Raw genomic sequence first — 18,295 nt, 5'->3', positions numbered from 1 at the left:
CCCACAGTTTCCCAGAGGGGACTGGTTTAAACAGACCGTTCTTCTCTCTGGCAGGAAGAGTGAATGCGTGCACGTGCATATATACGTGTGTGTGTGTGTGTATTTAAATCTTTGTGCAGCTAAAAACACTTCTCTTCATCCTGGTTCTCTGAATGACACATTGCGGCACACTGAATAATTCATCTCCCTCTTGGCATTTGTTCCAGAGAGAATCTTGCTGTCCAGATTTCTTGTAAGTTGCATAGTCTTCCAATAGAAGGTTTTCTGTTTCAGCTTTTCTCTTTCCCATGGAAGAGCTCTGGGAGCTAGGCTACCAGCCCTCTGGCTTTTCCCCCAGGATTGCATCAAAGGGGAACCCTGAATATCAAACCAGAGCCTACCTTTATCCTCGTGCCCTCTCCTTCTGACTTTGGGTCCTCTTGACTCGCTCTTCTTTATCCTTGATGGGCATAATGTCTGTGTTCCCTATAAGTGGAAGTCAGCATCTCAGTGGCATATTCTCATGGCAGTCACATATCTGAACCTTGTAGCTAACATTTATCACAGTTCTGACTTCCCAGTATCTAAGGCTGGAACACTCAGTGGAGTTCATGGTTTTCTGGAAAAGTGATGCATTTGGGCACTTTCAGACCTGTCCTATCTCCAGTCTCCATCCTCACCAAGAGTTCAGTGAATTACTAATATCGATGACTTGGATTCTTTGAAACACTTGACTATCTTTTCATCGAGAAACTGTGGATGATCCAAGTGTATTGAACATCTTTGTACCAAGACACCGATGATCAAAGGTACAAATATACTGACGCTCCAGTGCCTTTTGCCTACTTCAGACTTGCCTCTGAAGGTCGAGAGGCATTATCTATATCTCTGGCATAGCTTACTCTGTGTTCCAGTTTGTTCTGAGACTCACTTGGTTTTGTTAATTCTTATTAGCAAAGCCTAGGTTTGGAAATCAGGCAGTGTGGCTTTAGGTTATCGCTCTGAGGTTTACTAACTGTGTGATATTGAGCATGTTTTCTCATTTGTAAAATGGATAAGAGTGCCTGTTATCCGGAGAGAGAACATGATATATATAACTTGCTTTCTAAGCCTAGATTTAGCCATTATTAAATATTTTAATTATACTGATATATGAACATTACAGAGAAATTAGTAAAAAAAAAAAAAATTACATTAAAACCCCTGGACCAAGATGACATTTTTATGTACATCTTTCCAGTTTCCCTTCTATATGTGCTGCCGAAGTGAACACCCAGTTTCTCTTCTGTACACACACATAAGCACACACAGGCACATGCATGTGTGAACACACATTTTTAGACAAAATATACCATAACAGTATCCTGTAGATGTTCTCTTTCAACAGTGTTGTTTTTCTCATGATCTATTGAGAGCATCCTTTCCTTTTAGCAAAATATAGGACAATACATCATTATTTTTCATTCCTACATATTCATTATTGCAGTCACCCATTCCATAAATATTTATTTGTTTGTGGGGGACACAGGAATCTCTTATTAGATGCACCATTGATGAAACCATTTAATTGATCCCCAGGGAAGACTTTTGAAAGGCACTGATCCCAGAGGAACTGTCAGGAAGGGACATATCTTCTTGATTTTCTGGGTTGCAAACAGTATATGTAATAGGATTCCTGTCTGTGCAGCCAGGCTGGCAGGCAGAGCTTTCAGGGCAGAAGCGGGGAGAGGAATTAACCAGAAAGGAAGGTTTGATTCAAGCATGCCCGTTCCCTCACAGATTCTTCTGTCCTCAGTAAGAGAGTGACTCTCTGCAGAGGGGTATGCCTATGTGTGGTTTTTCTTCAGAGGCTTTTTCAGAGATTTGCTGTATCAAATGATGTTGGACGAGACTTGACTCTTTGGTGGTCACTGATCTTCATCCTCTGTAAGAAAGAGAGAACAGGGATCCCTGGGTGGCGCAGCGGTTTAGTGCCTGTCTTTGGCCCGGGGCGCGATCCTGGAGACCCGGGATCAAATCCCACGTCAGGCTCTCGGTGCATGGAGCCTGCTTCTCCCTCTGCCTATGCCTGCCTCTCTTTCTCTCTCTCTCTATCATAAATAAATAAAAAATTAAGAAAAATACTTTAAAAAAAAAGAAAAAGAAAAAGAGAGAACAAACCACTTGGTGAAGTCAGAAGATGAGGAGGCGCTGTGAGACATGGCCTTTTTGTTTCTGAAGCCTGGGTAGGGCATGGGGTGGGCAGGAAGTGTGGGCCGAAAACAGTTTGCAGGAACTTTATCCAGAGTCGCACAATTGTGCCTGAATGAAGAGCTTTCCTTGCCAATGAAAGTCCCTGTCACCTGTGTGTCTTTTCCATTTCTTTCCTCCTCTGACTCTAAGACAGTGGCTTGGCATTTTCCCCAGGGCTCAGGAGGTACACTGAAAACATCAATCCAAGAGAACCCTTTAGCTCATGACTCTGGAGACACATTTGAGATTCCAGGTTCGTCATTGACTTGGAGAATCGTACTTAGTCTTTTCTAGCCTCAATTTTCTCTTCTAGGGAACAGAGATAACAATAATGTTTTCTGAGCATTCATTCACACCAGGATCTGTGCTAAATGCTCCTAAAATATGACGTTATTTAACCTAGCCAACAGCCTGGACAGTTGTTACTATTATCCCCACTTGTCAGGTAAAAATACTGAGGCTCAGGGGTGCCTGAGTGGCCCAGTCGGTTAAGTGATTTCAGCTCAGGTCATGATCTCAGGGTTGTGGGATCAAAACCTTTATGGGTCTCTGCACTCAGCAGAGAGTCTGCTTCTTTCTCTCCCCCTCACTGATCTCTCTCTCTCTCTCAAATAAATCTTTTTTTTTATTTATTTATGATAGTCACACAGAGAGAGAGAGAGAGAAAGGCAGAGACATAGGCAGAGGGAGAAGCAGGCTCCATGCACCGGGAGCCTGACGTGGGATTCGATCCCGGGTCTCCAGGATCATGCCCTGGGCCAAAGGCAGGCGCTAAACTGCTGCCGCCACCCAGGGATCCCTCAAATAAATCTTTAAAGAAGAGGAGGGGTGGGCACCTGGATAACTCTGTAGGTTAGGCATCCAGCTCTTGATTTTGGCTCAGGCATCATCATCATCAGGCATCAGGTCATGAGATCGAACCCTGCATCAGGCTCTGTGCTCAGCAGGGAGTCTGCTTGAGATTCTCTCTCTCCCTCTGTCCTTCCTCCCCCTCAAATGAAAGAAAGAAAGAAAGAAAGAAAGAAAGAAAGAAAGAAAGAAAGAAAGAAAGAAAGAAAGAAAGAAAGATTGATTTAGATGAGGGGCGCCTGGGTGACTAATTTGGTTAGGTGTCTGACTCTTGATTTTGGCTCAGTTCATGATCTCAGAGTCATGAGATCAAGCCCTGCATCAGGCTCTGCACTGGTCATGGAGCCTGCTTGAGGTTCTCTCCCTCTCCCTCTGCCCTATCCTCCCCACCCCCCTTAAGAAAAGAAAGAAAAAAACTGAGGCTCAAAGAGAACAAGTGGCCGAACCCACATAGCCAATATAAGTGATGATTACTGACTCTTTATTTGACGGAGCAGTCTGTTGCATATCCTAGTTGCCTCTGGCCTCATCCTCATCGTCTCTCACAATACAGCAGCAAATTACTAACACAAGCTTTTGGATTCTCCACTTATTCAGCCAGGAGGTGTTTTTCATGACCTACCTGACTTGGATAGATGGTAGCCCATGAATCACCGCATCCTGCCCACCAGGGGCTCTTTCAAGTGTTCCTTTTCCTCCCCATATATTTTGCTTAAGTCTGACTAAGAGTAGGTATAGGAGAGGAGATAGCACAGTATAAGAGAGAGGGCAGTTTCCTGAGGCCTGGAAGGGAAGGTCTTCATTAGGAATCGTAGACCTATTCCAGTCCTCTTTCCTTCTGGCCTATGGTCATCAGCCTACTGCTTTACCCTGAGAGTGATGAAACAGAGCCTTCTGGACATCCAGGATTGGGAGAGGTGGGAGCACACAGGAGAGGGAGGACATCTGAATATGTATTTTCAGAAGTGTCAGCCGTGGGAGAGACCAGAGGGGCTTTCTGGATGGGCCACTTGGGCTGACTGGCTGTCTGTCCAGGTTGGTGACTCCCTGCAGTCTGGCTGAAATGCTTGACCAATGGTTTGCACTGTTTTCCCACCTTGACGGCCTTAGTTCATTTAGTTGGATGATTACCACCACTGCACACCAAAATGGGGCCTTAGAGAGTAGCTGTTACTAAAAAGATCAGTTTGGCCTGGATTGTCTAGGGAAGGACAGTGGTGGATGTCAGCATTTGGGAACTTAATCAGGAGGTAAATAAATACTTCTTTTGGCCAAATTCATAGGATTGGAACATCTGCTATTCTAGATGCTGCTATAAACCAGCTTTCCAGAGGGCAAGTGGGCTTGACAAATGTGAGCTAGAGCCAGAATGAAGACTGGGGGTGGGGTAGGCAAGTGAGTTGCAGTGAAGAAGCCAGTGAGGGCTGGAGTCCAAGTTCAGGAGCAAAGCTTGACCTTCGAACCCTTTTCTACAAACCTCTCAAAGATGCAGATGCAGAACACCCCCAAGAAGGAAGGTGACTTGCTCAAATCATTCCCAAATGAGTGGCCAAGTGGGGACTGGAATGCAGTTTCCCTGCCTCCCTCCTGGATGATCTAACCTGCTGCTGCAGCCATGCACTCACCTTCCTGGGACGATGGGGGGCCATGGGGACAGCAGGGCTGGGGTCAGTGTGGAGTCTGTGGCTCTGTTGGGCCAGCCCAGAGGAGCAGGGAGGCTGAGAGAAGTGGTGAGTTGCAGGACCTTGGGGACTGTGGGCTGATGGAGTCTGTCTCTCCTCTCTGCCAGGTACACCAAACCGCTCACCTTTGCTGACTGCATTAGTGATGAGTTGCCGCTAGGATGGGAAGAGGCGTATGACCCACAGGTTGGAGATTACTTCATAGACCACAACACCAGTAAGTTCCTGGCCAGCCTCCCTTCCCCAGCCTGCACCCCATCCCTCTACCTCCACACCCCTCCCCTCAAGTCTGAAAGAGCTGCCGGCAGAGATTCTTGAAGCCAGATTGTGTTTTGTTTTATATAGAGTTAGACAGAGATGTCAATGTAGATATAGATAGATAATGTATGCTCATACAAAATAACCATTTAGAAGGGTTTTAAATAGAATCTAAAACTCCCCGCTCACAACCCAGCTCCCCAATTTTACAGAAACAGCCACTGCTAATAATTTCTTGTGTATCATTCCAGAAATGTTCCAATTGTATGTTTGTGTATATGCATATATCCTTTTTATGTATATATATCTCAATTTTTGTGCATACGGATTTTTTCCATGTAAGGCAGATGTGTCATTGTCCCTGGCAGGCCATTTTGGGGCAGCTGGAGCCCCCACATGTCCCTGGCAGTATGCATACATGTGTGTCCATAGTGAATTGGTATGAGTGTGCGCCTCCAGCCCCTCATACCAGTCAGCCCACCCTCACTTTTTGTCCATGATCCAAGTGTCCTGATCCAGAGTAAATATTCCTAGTGTCTTTGTCTCTAGGACTATGATAGAGGAATAAATTGAGAAAGGGACAAGCATATTGTCTGACAGGTGGAGGAACCCAGGTCACAGTCCCCCTGCCAGGGAGAGTTGATACATATTTGGGCTTCATCCTTAGTACACTTCCTGGCCAGGACTATTTCCTGCCCTCTGAAATTTGCTGCCCCATTCATTTATCCAAAGCCTGTCTCACTCTCAACCTTCTGAAGTGTAGGGTTCCCTTTGTTCTTTCAGGCAAGAGGAGAATGGAATGAAATGGGATGTGCCTGGCCAAACCTGAGGGCTGAGAATAGAGCACAAAATCCTAAAAGCCCCAGTTCACTGAACATACATTCTGTGCAGTGTGCTCAGGCACCTGATAGTCATCATCTCATTTAATCCTCCCTGCTCCCCCATGGAGTGTTAGGATGATTATCCCCATCATATAAATGGAACTTAGAAATCTAAACTGACTGCTTGACACTCAGAGCTAGAGGGGTGGAACTGAGGTTTGAGTTGTGGTTCCCCATTCAGTTCCTCCTTGGGGTTTCACTAGCACCTGGCCATGCTCTTTTGTGCCCCTCATCACTCTGTGGTATAACCATTTGCCTGTTGTAAAACAGGACATTATCTAATTCACTGCTCCAGTCCCATACCTGTGCTTGGTAAGGCACATAGTAGGTGCACATTTTTCCTCTGTTAAATAGGAAAGGGCATATGTGCATGAATTCATGACTAAATAAATGAATGAGCAGACTTGGTCGGCACCAAAGTGTAGAAGAGTTTCTGAGAGACAGCTAATGGCATTAATTGCATTGTTGGGGGTAGCAGAGGTTTTTATTAGCACTCATGATTGCATGCTGGATAATGAGAAGTAAATATGCCTAATTGAGTGTGTACAGGGAATGAGGTTAATGCTTGGAGGGCCGCACGGTATGCTGGGTTAAACACTGATGCACAGGAACCCTAACCAGTCCTCTCCTTGTGTTTAATTGCTGAGTTCATCCCCCTCATTAAAATCTGATGGCGAGAGTGGGATTTTAAGGTGCTTCTGGGAGTTGCTGGAGAAATAGAAGGGAGGAAGGAGCAGCAGGCAGTGGCAGGGTTTGTTCTTGAGAGGATGATGGTAGAAATGGGGTATATGGGCAGGTGAGTAAATAGGGGCCACCATAGGAAGAATTCTGATAGTTTTACCAGCTATCAGGCTATTGGGTGCCTTTAGCTCTGAAGTTGTTCTCCTTGGATGGAGGGCACCACTTCTGCAGATGGAGCCAGTGATACAGGTGGAGTGAGTGTGACTCTTGAGGCCCAAGCATTCGGAGCAATGGACTCGGACCAGTCCTCCATGTTTGTGTGGTTCATGGACTGAAATTACCTTCTTCCATTATAGACCCAATAGAAATAGGACAAATTAAGTCCACCATCTAGCATCCATTGATTCAGCAAATATTCACTGGCCACCTATCATGTTCCAGGTACTGTTCTCAGAACTTGGGATATGTGACAATGCAAAATGGCAAGGTTTCTTCCCCTAATAGAGCTTCCATTTTAGCAGAAAAGCCAAAAAAAATAAATAACATAAATAAGCTGATTATGTGATGTATTAATTAATTGGAGTATTATGGGAGAAAGAGAAAGAGTGTGAGCTGAGACATGTGGGGGTACATTTGAGGGTAGTGGGGAAGGACAGTGGTGATAGTCTTTAGAAAGAAGATCTGGTTTAGAAAATGAGATTTTTAGGAGCTAAGACTTGAGGGAAATAAGGGGGTATTTTAGGTAGAGGATTGATAGAGCAAGAACTCTGAGGAGTGGTCATGTTCAGCTTGCACAGCAATGGCAAGGAAGCAGGTGTGCACATAGCAGAATGAGTGAGTGAGGAAGCCAGGAGAAGAACATCAGGCCAGAGAGTTGCAGAGCATAGATGGGGTGGTATTTTGCAAGGTGATCTGCCTTATGGGCTCTAGCTTTTGTTCCGTGTGAGATGAGAGCCATTGAAGAGTTTTAAGCAGATGAGTGGCATGATCTGCTTTATGTCATAAAAAGGCCACTCTGGCTGCTTTACTGAGAATAGACCTTAGTTGGGCAAACACAGAAGCAGAAATCTTGTGAGAGATGATTACAGTAGTTCAAGTGACCCAGACCAAGGCCACAGTGGTGGAAGTGGCAAAAAGTGGCCAGATGTGGATGTATTTTCAAGGTAGAGCCAATAGGATTTCCTGGTAGATTGCATATGGAGCATGAAAGAGGAATGAATGATGCTCATGGAGACTGAGCAACTGGCAGGATGGAGTGTCATCAACTGGATGGAAAAAACTGGAGGATAACTGAGTTTAGAAGGAAAACAAGAGCTTGGGCATGTTGAGTCTTCCATGTCTGTTACACATTTAAGATATTGCTGGCCAATTTGATAAAGGACTCTGGAGTTTGGAAAAGAGATCTGGGCTAAGATAGTTATTTGGGAGTTGTTGGCATATAGGTAGTATTTAAAGACATGAAACAGCTGAGGTCATCAAAGGAGTAAATCAAAGACAGAGAAGAGGACTGAGAAGTGAGGCTTGGGGTCCTCAAATAGTAAGGGGATGCAGAGAAGGGAAAAGCCAGTGGTGACCTTGAGGAGTGACCAGGAAGGAGAGAGGAAAACCATGCTATCTTAGCAGCTATGTGAAGGAAGTACGTCAAAGAGAGGGTCTTGAATCCTGTTGAATACTTCTGATGGATCATGTAGCAAGATGACTGAGATAGACCCAACTTGAGAGGGGAGCTTTGGACAAGGACTCAGGGCAAGAGCCTGACTACAGTGAGTCTGAAAGAAGCTGGAGGAATGAGGAGCAGCAAATATAGACAATGCTTTCCAAAATATGACCCATTTTATTAATTTCAGTACTCCCACTATTTACATCCATCCTAATTAGATGGTTTTAATCAGTGATCAAGTTGTGTGTTTTGCCATTTTCTCTTCATGCTTTGAGTATTTGAGAGATACCATGTAGTCTTTATATTTGTCATTTTTAAAAAAGATTATTTGAGAGAGAGAGTATGCGTGGGTGTTTGCGCAAGTGGGGGGGGGGGTGCAGAGGGAGAGGGAGAGAGAATCCTCAGGCAGACTCTGTGTTGACCACACAGCCAGAGGCCAGCCTCAATCCCACAACCCTGAGATCATGATCTTAGCCAAAACCAAGGGTTGGATGCTCAACGGACTGCACCATCCAAGTGCCACCATATTTGTCATTTTTAATGTATTGAGTAGATGTGGTGTTACATATTACCACATAAATATACCATAAATATATATAATATATATACCATAAATATACCATAAATATACCATACCACATAAATATACCATAATTGCCCTCATTGCTGACCTTTTGTGTTATTTCCATTTATTTATTAGAAATAAATAACACTAGAGGGAGAATCTTTATTCATATTGCTTCTCTCCTTTGTGATAATTTCATTTATATTTCCAAATAGAGGATCACAAACTGAAAGGTTATTTGAGACTTCTGGTCCATATTCCTAGATTGATAAGTATTTCCAGAAAATTTTAGCAATCTATATTGCTGCAGGCAGCCAGATTACTGTTTTCCTGATACCTTGATCAGTATGGGGCTATTTTCTTTTCTTTATGTTTTGATAAATCCATCATAGGTTGTAAATTCTTACTTTACTGCTTTTCATTTGCATTCTTTTGCATAGTAACAAGGTTGGGCATTCTCCAGATGTTCAGCTGTTTTTAAGATGATTGTTGTTAAAGCTTTTGTAAAATACAATAGTGTTAGCCACATGGATGGGTGTGTGGTGTGTGTAGAAAGTGGGTGTGTGGTGTGTAGAGGTGGTGGTGTGTGGAATGTGTGTGAACTCATGAGTGTGGAGAACGTGTGTGGAATGTGTTTGTAGGTTGATGTTTGGGGCATGAGGGAGAATAGAGAAGGGGTTCTCAATGATAGTTTCACTCAGCTAAATGTTTGTTGGCATAGCTGCTTTTTAGGGAGGGGAACATAAGGGGGTAGAAGATAGGGGGTGATGTTTTACATAGCTAAGTTTATAACATGCTGAATGATTAAACTGTGGCCATGTATAGCTTTAATAAAAACGAGAAATTAGCTAGCCAAGGTGATCTCAAAGATCCAAGTGTGAAGTTATCTGTTTGGGTGTGATGGACTTAAGGAAGGGGAGTACCAGCAGACGAGGCTGGGTCTGGGAGGACTCCCTCAGAAGTGGTTCAGGACTAACAGCTATTAACACAATTCCATAGAACCCCCGGGAGCTTCTGAAAAGCACAGTGTCCTAAAGGACAGTCTTTTCAACAGTTGCTGGTCCACATAGAAAAAAGTACATGTCCACTTCTCTCCTTGCCTCACACCGTACATAAAAGAAACCTCAAAATGACCATAGACCCAAACATAAAAGGGAAAACTAGAAGAGATCTAGAAGAAAACATAGGAGAAAACTCTTCAAGATTTTATGGTAGGAAAAGATTTTTTTTTTTTGCACAACACCCAACAATCACTAACTATAAAAGAAAAAAATTGATAAATGGAGTTTCATCAAATTTAAACCTGTGTTCTTCAAAAGACACCATTAAGAAACTGAAAAGGCAAGCCACAGATAAGGAAAAAAATATTTATGATTCTTACATCTGACAAAGAATGTAAGAATACCACATCAAGAATGTATAAAGAACTCTTATATCTTACAACTTAATATTAAGAAGCCCAACAACTCAATAAAAATTATAAGCAAGAGATTTAAAAAGACACTTTCACTAAAGATATACAAATGACCAATTTAAAAAAAAAAACTACAGGGAAGTACCACTGCAACCCCACTGTAATGACTAAAATGAAAAAGATTAACAATGCCCGTAGTTGGCAAGGATGTGAAGGAACCAGAACTCTAATACGTTAGTGGTGAGATGTAAATCAGAGCAACCATTTTGGATGGGTGTGTGGTGTGTGTAGAAAGTGGGTGTGTGGTGTGTAGAGGTGGTGGGGTGTGGAATGTGTGTAGAACTCATCAGTTCAAAATGATTGCTGTTTTTTTTTTAATAAAATTCAGTATATGCTTATCATGCAACACAGCAGTTCCACTGCTGGATAGTTTTACCTGGGAGAAATGCAAACATGTGCCCAAAGACTTGTACATGCATGTCCATTAAAGCTTTTCATGATAATCCCAAACTAGAGGGGCGCCTGGGTGGCTCAGTTGGTTAAGTGTCAGACTCTTGATTTCGGCTCAGGTCATGATCTCAGGGTCCTGGGATCAAGCTCTGCATTGGGCTCCAATGTCAACAGGGAGTCTGCTCGTGAATTTTCTGTCTCTCTCCTTTTGCCACCTCCTCCCATTCACAGGCACCCACGCACTCTCTCTCAAACAAATACTTTTTAAAAAAAAAATCCCAAACTAGAAACAACCTAAAAGTTCATCAAAAAGTGAATTGTGATAACATTCACATAATAGAATATTATTGAGCAATAACAAGAAACAGGTCACTGATAAAACAACATAAATGAGTCTTAAAAGCCTTATGCTGAGCATGAGAAGCAAGGCCCAGAGAGTACACTCTGTATATGGGCCCGTTGATGGGAAGTTCTAAACAGGTAGAAGTGGAGGGAGGAGGTGGATGGCGGTGACTGGGAAAGAGTACAGGGATTGTTAAGGTAAAGGGAATGTTTTATACATTGATTCAAGCAGTGGTTAATGGTGTACACATTTGTCAGAACATATTGAACTATACACACTTCAAATGCCTGCACTTCATCGTATTTAAATTATGCCTTAATAAAGTTGATTTAAGCAATATACTGATACCCACTTCATAGTGCAGACCAATTGAATGGGAATCTCGGGGATAATTCTAACATGCGGCCAGGCTGAAACCAGTATTCTGATGTCGGGTTGTGTGTTGTTTGTCTATGTGTGCATTCATCTTTCTGTGTTGGTTTCTACTATAAAAGAGAGCCTGGGGCAGCCCCTATGGCCCAGTGGTTTAGCGCCGCCTTCGGCCCAGGGTGTGATCCTGGAGACCTGGGATGGAGTCCCACGTCCGGCTCCCTGCATGGAGCCTGCTTCTCCCTCTGCCTGTGTCTCTGCCTCTCTCTGTCTCTCTCTCTCTCTCTCTCTCTCTCTCTCGAATAAATAAATAAAATCTTAAAAAAAAGAGAGAGAGAGAGAAAGCCTGGACCACCAAAAGTGGTGGCTGACCAAGCTTTCAATTAAGGCTCTCCCATACATTTATGTTTCAAAGAGTAGGACCTCGGCCACAGGGCAGGCACTACTAAAGGGAGCACTGGAGAGAGGGAGGGCTCATCCACGTGTGCCCTAGCTGCTCGTCTAGGGCCCGGTGATTCAGCGAGCCCTCTGGTGGGTGATCCCACCTGGAGTTCAGCATCACACCTGCCAGCCTAGCCTGCCAGCTTCAGTGATCACTCAGCCCATCTGTGTTGTCACCTCTTAGTGGTTTTCACCTTTGGTGACACATTGGAATTATTTGGGGAGCTTTGCAAATCACCTTTGCCTCATCCCCACCCCCAGAGATTCCGATCTAATTGATCCAGGTTGGGACCTGGGCATCAGGAGTGTTAAAATATGCCCAAGTGATTCTAATGTTGCACTTAGGGCTTCTCAGCCCTATCTGCATTTCAGAGTCACCTGGAGAAGCTTATACAACTCACAATGCCTGGGTCCCACTCCTAGAAATTCTGATGTAAGTGTTCTGGGGCAGAGTTCAGGCTTCTTTGTTTTTGTTTTTTGTAGCTCCTCAGCTGATTCTAATACATTGCCAGGACCCAAAATTACTGGATGAAGTACTAACATTTTTTCTAAGGCAGTTTTGCTGAGAATCTGGGGAAAAAGGCACTTTCATAGGCTGTTTGTGAGAATAAAAATTGATATAACCTTTTGGAAGGTAATTTGGTTGTATCTGCAAAAATTAAACAAATATTTCTATATATTTATATATACCCTCCAACCCAGTAGTCCCTCTATTAAGAAATATATTCTGCAGAATTAATCACACAAGTTCATAAAACTGTTTTTAACAATTGTCACTGCAGTATTGATTGTGGTAGCAAAAAAAATGAAAATAATCCAAAAGTTTCCCAATAGTGGTCTGAGAAACCACTAACACTCTACCATAAATAAAGCTTAATACCATACCATACAGTGATATGCAACCATTTAAATGGTTGAAGTAAATAAAAAGATTTAAAAATAAATAAAAACAGTAAAACCAATAAACAAAAAATTGAGTTGCGTCTGCACTCATAGGAGGATGAGTATGATACATCATTTGCAGATGGAAGCAGATTACAGACTAGTATATATGACATGGGGCTATTTTGCATTAAAAATAAATTAGTGTAGGGATCCCTGGGTGGCGCAGCGGTTTGGCGCCTGCCTTTGGCCCGGGGCGCGATCCTGGAGACCCGGGATCGAGTCCCACGTTGGGCTCCCGGTGCATGGAGCCTGCTTCTCCCTCTGCCTGTGTCTCTGCCTCTCTCTCTCTCTGTAACTATCATAAATAAATAAAAATTAAAATAAATAAAAATAAATTAGTGTATATTGATACATATGTATAAACAGATTGACATATAATCAAAGGATAGTATCTTTTAGTATCTGAGACTCCTAGCAGCATTTACTTCTGGGTAGTAGAATTAGAGACATGGAAACTCTCCCTTCGTGTTTTATAAATTTGCAGTGGTGGAATTGTGAGATTTTCCTTTTAGGTATTTTTCAGTATCTTTCCCCAAAAATATAAATTTTAAAAAGTTACAAACTTAAGAAAACATCTCCAACCTGGCGCCATGACCAGCTGTTTCTTTTATGTGGTTTCTGTCAGCTGGAGGTCTGAGGCTAGTGCTTGAAGGGCAGTCAAGAGTCCCTGACTCTGAGAGTCCACATCTACTGATGGGTTATGGGCCCTAGCCTTATAAATGCTCCCCTTCTTAATTTTTTCTTGCAAATGTCCCTCCTCCTTTCTTAGTGGAAGAGTTGCAAAGTTTTTCTTATGAGAAGCAATCTGTGGCTCCTGCCAGCAATCTTAAGTCCTTGTTTTCTTTCCCAGAAAAAGGGAGGAGGAAAAGCTAAAGGAATTGCTATTCGTGGACAGTTCAAAAACTGGTCCCAGAAAAGAGTTTGTGCTTTCCTCTCAACCACCGTTTGTTTGCTTTACCTGAGCAGAAGTGCTTTATAGCTTCCTAGGAGGCAGGGCTGATTATCCTCTTTAGTAATTATAGAAATACATTCAGAGAGGTTAAGCAGCCTGCCCATTGTAACACAGCAATTACTGGCAGGGATGAAAATTTGGCCCTGCTGCTTTTTTTTTTTTTAAAGATTTATTTATTTATTTAGAGAGAAAGCATGTGCACACATGCAAGCAGTGGAGAGGGGCAGAGAGAGTGAATCTCAAGCAAACTCTGCGCTGAGCACAGAGCCTGGTGCGGGCCTCGATCTGAGGACCTGAGATCAGACCTCAGCTGAAATCAAGAGTCAATCGCTTAACTGAGTGAGCCACACAGGCATCCCGGCCCTGCTGCTTCTGTGATCATTCTCCCTATCCTTTTTTGCTTTCATTAGAAATGCTCATTTGGGCCTGTGCAGGAGGAATGAGAGCTCTAGGGCCTATATAAAAGGAGACATGAACTCAGATTCTCCAGGAGTCAGAACCATGACCCAAATGAATGAAGCAGACCAGCAGACTGATGCAGTGCTCGGGTCTGTGGCGGACTGTGGACTCAGTGTGGCCAGATCTTCTGAGAAACCAGATATCAGGATTCTAATGTTTAAATCTCCTATTTTTACATACTAGTAACCAACTCAAAACTAATAAAACACTTTGGGTTAAGCAAAACCTGTCTGCTGGCTGGGTTCACCACATGGCCATGATTGTACAGTTTCTGATGTGTCAGCACCCCCCACTCTCCAACCTCACCCCCCACCTGGGAAGTGGCTGGAGCGTTGGCAGTTGATGGGCATTGATTCTTTGACATTGCTTTGACCTGTTCCATGTCGTTCAGCTGCCTGCTGTCCCTTTTTCTAAATGTCTATCTTTTTGGGTTTTGACTTTTTTTTTTTTCATATGATCACTATACATATTTATAGATAATTTTTTTCAAAAAGAATGAAGAAAAAATATCCTACTACTACCAAGGCATATCTAGTGCCGATAAGGTGCTAAGTTGTCTCCTAATCATTTTGAGAATGTACGTATAATTTCAATAATCAAAATTATTTATATGGTTTGCCCTCTGTACTTCTACTCGTATATCATAGGCCCCTTTCCATTTCATCCTATTTCTTTGAACACACTATTTTTAGTGGCTGTGGCAGTGTATTATGTAAAACACAGCAGACCTATTTGGCCAGTTATTTTCCATGTGACCTTGAGCAAGTTATTTGATCTGTGTCCAGATTTTCCCTTTTGAGTAGTGGGTGTCAAAATGGAATCTTCCCTTTAGGTTAGTGTAAGGATCGAAGGGGTAAATAGATGTAAAGTAGTTAGATCAGTGCCTGGCACAGAGTAAACATGAACTAAGTGCTAGTTATTATTTTCATTATTATTATTATCCCAGTTTGGTACAAATGTATGTTTGCCTACATATTTTATTATGTTTAATAATAAATTAGTATGGGGGTATTATTGGTCAAAGGTATTCACACTTTAAGGGTCTTTATTTGCATACTCCGTCCTCTTCTAAATATGCTTTAATTTACATTGCCAGCAGGAAATGAGGTCCTTATTTTTTCATACCATCTAAAATATTATTTAATTTTCTTTACCAAAACAGATGACCTTAAGCATCTATAATGTCCTTGAGCCTCTATCTAGATTAGAACTCAAACCTGGTCCTTCTCCTGGCTGTTCTGAGACAGATTGACTTTGGGTATGGAAATTGATTCTGGTTATTTTCTGTTCGTTTGCTTAATCCGAGTGGAGAGTCACTGTGGTTTAATAGGTTAAGTTTAACCCATCTGCCTTTATCGTGACTTCCTATTTATTCTGCTTTTTGATTTCTGGTAGTCGATTCCACAGGCCACCGACCCAACAGATTATTTGTGAGGTGCTGACCTAGGGTGTCTGCTGGGGTCTGTTCCAGAAACCACCCAGATCGAGGACCCGCGGGTCCAATGGCGGCGGGAGCAGGAGCACATGCTGAAGGATTACCTGGTGGTGGCCCAGGAGGCGTTGAGCGCGCAGAAGGAGATCTACCAGGTGAAGCGGCAGCGCCTGGAGCTCGCGCAGCAGGAGTATCAGCAGCTGCACGCCGTCTGGGAGCACAAGCTGGGCTCCCAGGTCAGCTGTGAGTACCTCCCACCACCAGCACCCCACCAACACCTCTGCAGGGAGGAGGCAGTGGCTGCACCCAGTCCTGGCTGGCTTGTCTCTCAGCGCTTCTCACATCTGCCTGTTTCCTTCCATCTCTGCTTCTCCGATGCCTCTCCTGCCCCTGCTTGTGCCTTGCGGTGATTCATGTGCCATTTTCGTCCCATTCCTTTCATTCGTTTGCAGTGCTCTCCGACTGCCAGGTGGGTTGCAGATCTCCTCATGTAAAGCCCTTCAAAGGCTACAGGGTGTGGGGAGTAGGCGGTTCTTCCGTAACGGATGGAGTTTCAAGTGGGGAAGATGAAAAAGCTTCTGGAGATGGGGTGGTGGTGATGGTTGCACAACAACATAGATGTACTTAATGCCCCTGAACTGGACATTGAAAAATGATCAAAGTGGTGAATTTTATGTTACGTATATTTTACCACAGTTAAAAAAAAAAAAAATTTTTTGGCAGCTTCCCGTCGTTCCTTCCATGGCTTCCACTGCCATTTGTGATCAGGCCCCCGCTGGCTGCCCCCACCTCGTCTCTTGCGGCCACTCACTGCAGCTCAGGCTCATTCACCAGGCTCCAGAGTCCCCCACTCTACTGCCCTGGCCTGCCCTGCACCTTTCCACCTCGGGGTTCTTGCTCTTGCTGCACCCCTGCGTAGAATGCTCTTCGTGCTTCCATTTGCACAGCTGGCTCCCTCTGACCCTTCCAGTCTCATTCTTCCTGTCATCTCTGAGAGGCTCACTCTGACAACTCCATCAACAGACTCCCTTCCCCACTGTTAGCCTCTGTAATGCCTCTCTGTTTATTTTCTTCATAGCGTGTGTCACAAGACATCTGCTTACATGTCTGTCTGCATTACCTCCACTGGCGTATTAACTCTGTAAGGGCAGGGCTCCTGTCTTCCCGGTTCACGCTGGTATCCAGGAGAACAAGCATGTTGGGGCCCTAGTCCCTCGTACCCAGGGCAGTGCCAGAACAGTACCTGTTCAGGAGTTCACTCACCTTCTCCTAGGTGTTGGGGATTTTTGTCTTATTTCTAGTAACCAATCCCTCCCAGTGTATATTGAGTGCTTAGTACAGGTTGGGCCAAACATGCTATTTTATTGAATCCTCATAATAACCCCTGTGGGCAAGTACAGTTAATGTCCCCTGTCACAGATCAGGAAACAGATTAGAGGGGTCGATGACATGCCCAGGGTCTTAGAGCTAGTGAGAAGCAACAGGAAGTTGTAAACCCATCCCATCTGTCCCACCAGCATTCTCTCTGTGGATCAAGGGGCCAGCATTAGGCTGTGCCATGACTTGGCTGGGTTACCCGACACTTCTCTGGTATGAAGCTCTCACTTTGAGAAGTTTAGTCCGCCAGGGGGACAAAACTTGCCCAATTACTCATTGTCCCAGGCCTACCCTTTTCCTTGGTGACTCAAGCAAACCCCTAGCATCTCAGATTATGGAAAAGAACTTCATTACCTTTTTCTAGGTCAAGTAATGTCCAAGAGACTGCCGTGAGCATTTTAGCATTTAATCTGTTTTAGATAGCTCAGGCTACCGTCACAGAATCTCACAGAGTTCGTGGCTTACACACCAGAAGTGTATTTTCCCATTGTTCTGGAGGCTAGAAGTCCAAAATCAGGATGTCAGCATGGTGTGGTTCTGGTGAGAGCCCTCTTCCTGGCTGCATGGCTGTCTTCTCATTGTGTCATCACATAGCACAGAGACAGCATGCTACCTGGTGTCTCCTCCTATAGGGTCACTAGCCCATCATGAAAGCCCCACCCTTGTGACCTCATCTAAACCTAATCACCTCCCAAAGACTATCTTCAAACTCCATCCCCTTGGGGGCTGGAGCTTCATCATATGGATTAGAGAGGGGAAGGTGGGGGATAGAATTCAATTTATAGTGTTATCCTCACCACAACCCTGGCAGGGAGATATTTTGTCCCTACTGAAACTCAGGTTTGAAAAGGTTGGGTCTTTTTTTTTTTTTCTCTGAAGTCCTGCAGTCTGAAAAGTGACAAGTGTGTATAAAAACAAAACTTCCTATTTGGGGGGACAGGATGCTTTTACGTGGACCAAAAATATCACCCCACAAATCACTCATTTGAGAGAAGTGTATTTTCACATGGGAGAGAACTATAGCCACCACCTCACACAGGTATAAAATTAGCATCACCATAAGGAGACGAACTGGTATTGCATGCCTTCTGATATGATTCAGTAAGAACAGTATGGAGGGTGCCTGACAAAAATGTTTACCATCAGTCAAATCAAGAAACACCCAGACAGATCCATAATGTGGAATATCCTACAGGATAATCAGCCTGGAGTCTTTGGTGTAAAAACACACTGAAAAACCAGAAAGAGAGGAAACTATTCTAGACTTTAAAAAAAAAAAAAAAACTCTGGAGACATAAACCAAACTAAATGTCTGTACCCTGATTA

At 43.7% G+C, this 18,295-nt stretch overlaps 1 protein-coding gene and 1 long non-coding RNA gene across 8 annotated transcripts in view; one reads left to right on the top strand and one right to left on the bottom strand.

Moving 5' to 3' along the window:
* WWC1 (WW and C2 domain containing 1) overlaps positions 1-18,295 on the top strand; it is a 151,185-nt gene that overhangs the window by 65,616 nt on the left and 67,274 nt on the right. For all 5 annotated transcript variants that reach the window (XM_077895595.1, XM_077895593.1, XM_077895597.1 and 2 more), the window contains exons 2-3: positions 4,850-4,959; positions 15,632-15,835. In XM_077895595.1, the coding sequence (XP_077751721.1) occupies positions 4,850-4,959; positions 15,632-15,835 (314 nt within the window). The remainder of the gene's footprint in view (positions 1-4,849; positions 4,960-15,631; positions 15,836-18,295) is intronic.
* Positions 1,163-17,541, bottom strand: LOC144312673 (uncharacterized). 3 transcript variants are annotated; one of them, XR_013378204.1, is made up of 4 exons: positions 17,324-17,541; positions 4,686-4,898; positions 3,048-3,202; positions 1,163-1,929 (listed from the first exon to the last, which is right to left on the bottom strand). It is a non-coding gene; the product is annotated as an uncharacterized LOC144312673 (long non-coding RNA). The 3 variants fall into 3 exon arrangements; XR_013378203.1 differs by having other exon boundaries at positions 1,165-1,903; XR_013378205.1 differs by lacking the exon at positions 3,048-3,202 and having other exon boundaries at positions 1,169-1,903.

Source organism: Canis aureus, chromosome 4 (genome assembly GCF_053574225.1).
Source record: "Canis aureus isolate CA01 chromosome 4, VMU_Caureus_v.1.0, whole genome shotgun sequence".
In the NCBI taxonomy this organism is placed as follows: domain Eukaryota; kingdom Metazoa; phylum Chordata; class Mammalia; order Carnivora; family Canidae; genus Canis; species Canis aureus.
Note: the sequence above shows the minus strand (reverse complement) of the source record. Positions and strands in the feature narration are given on the sequence as shown.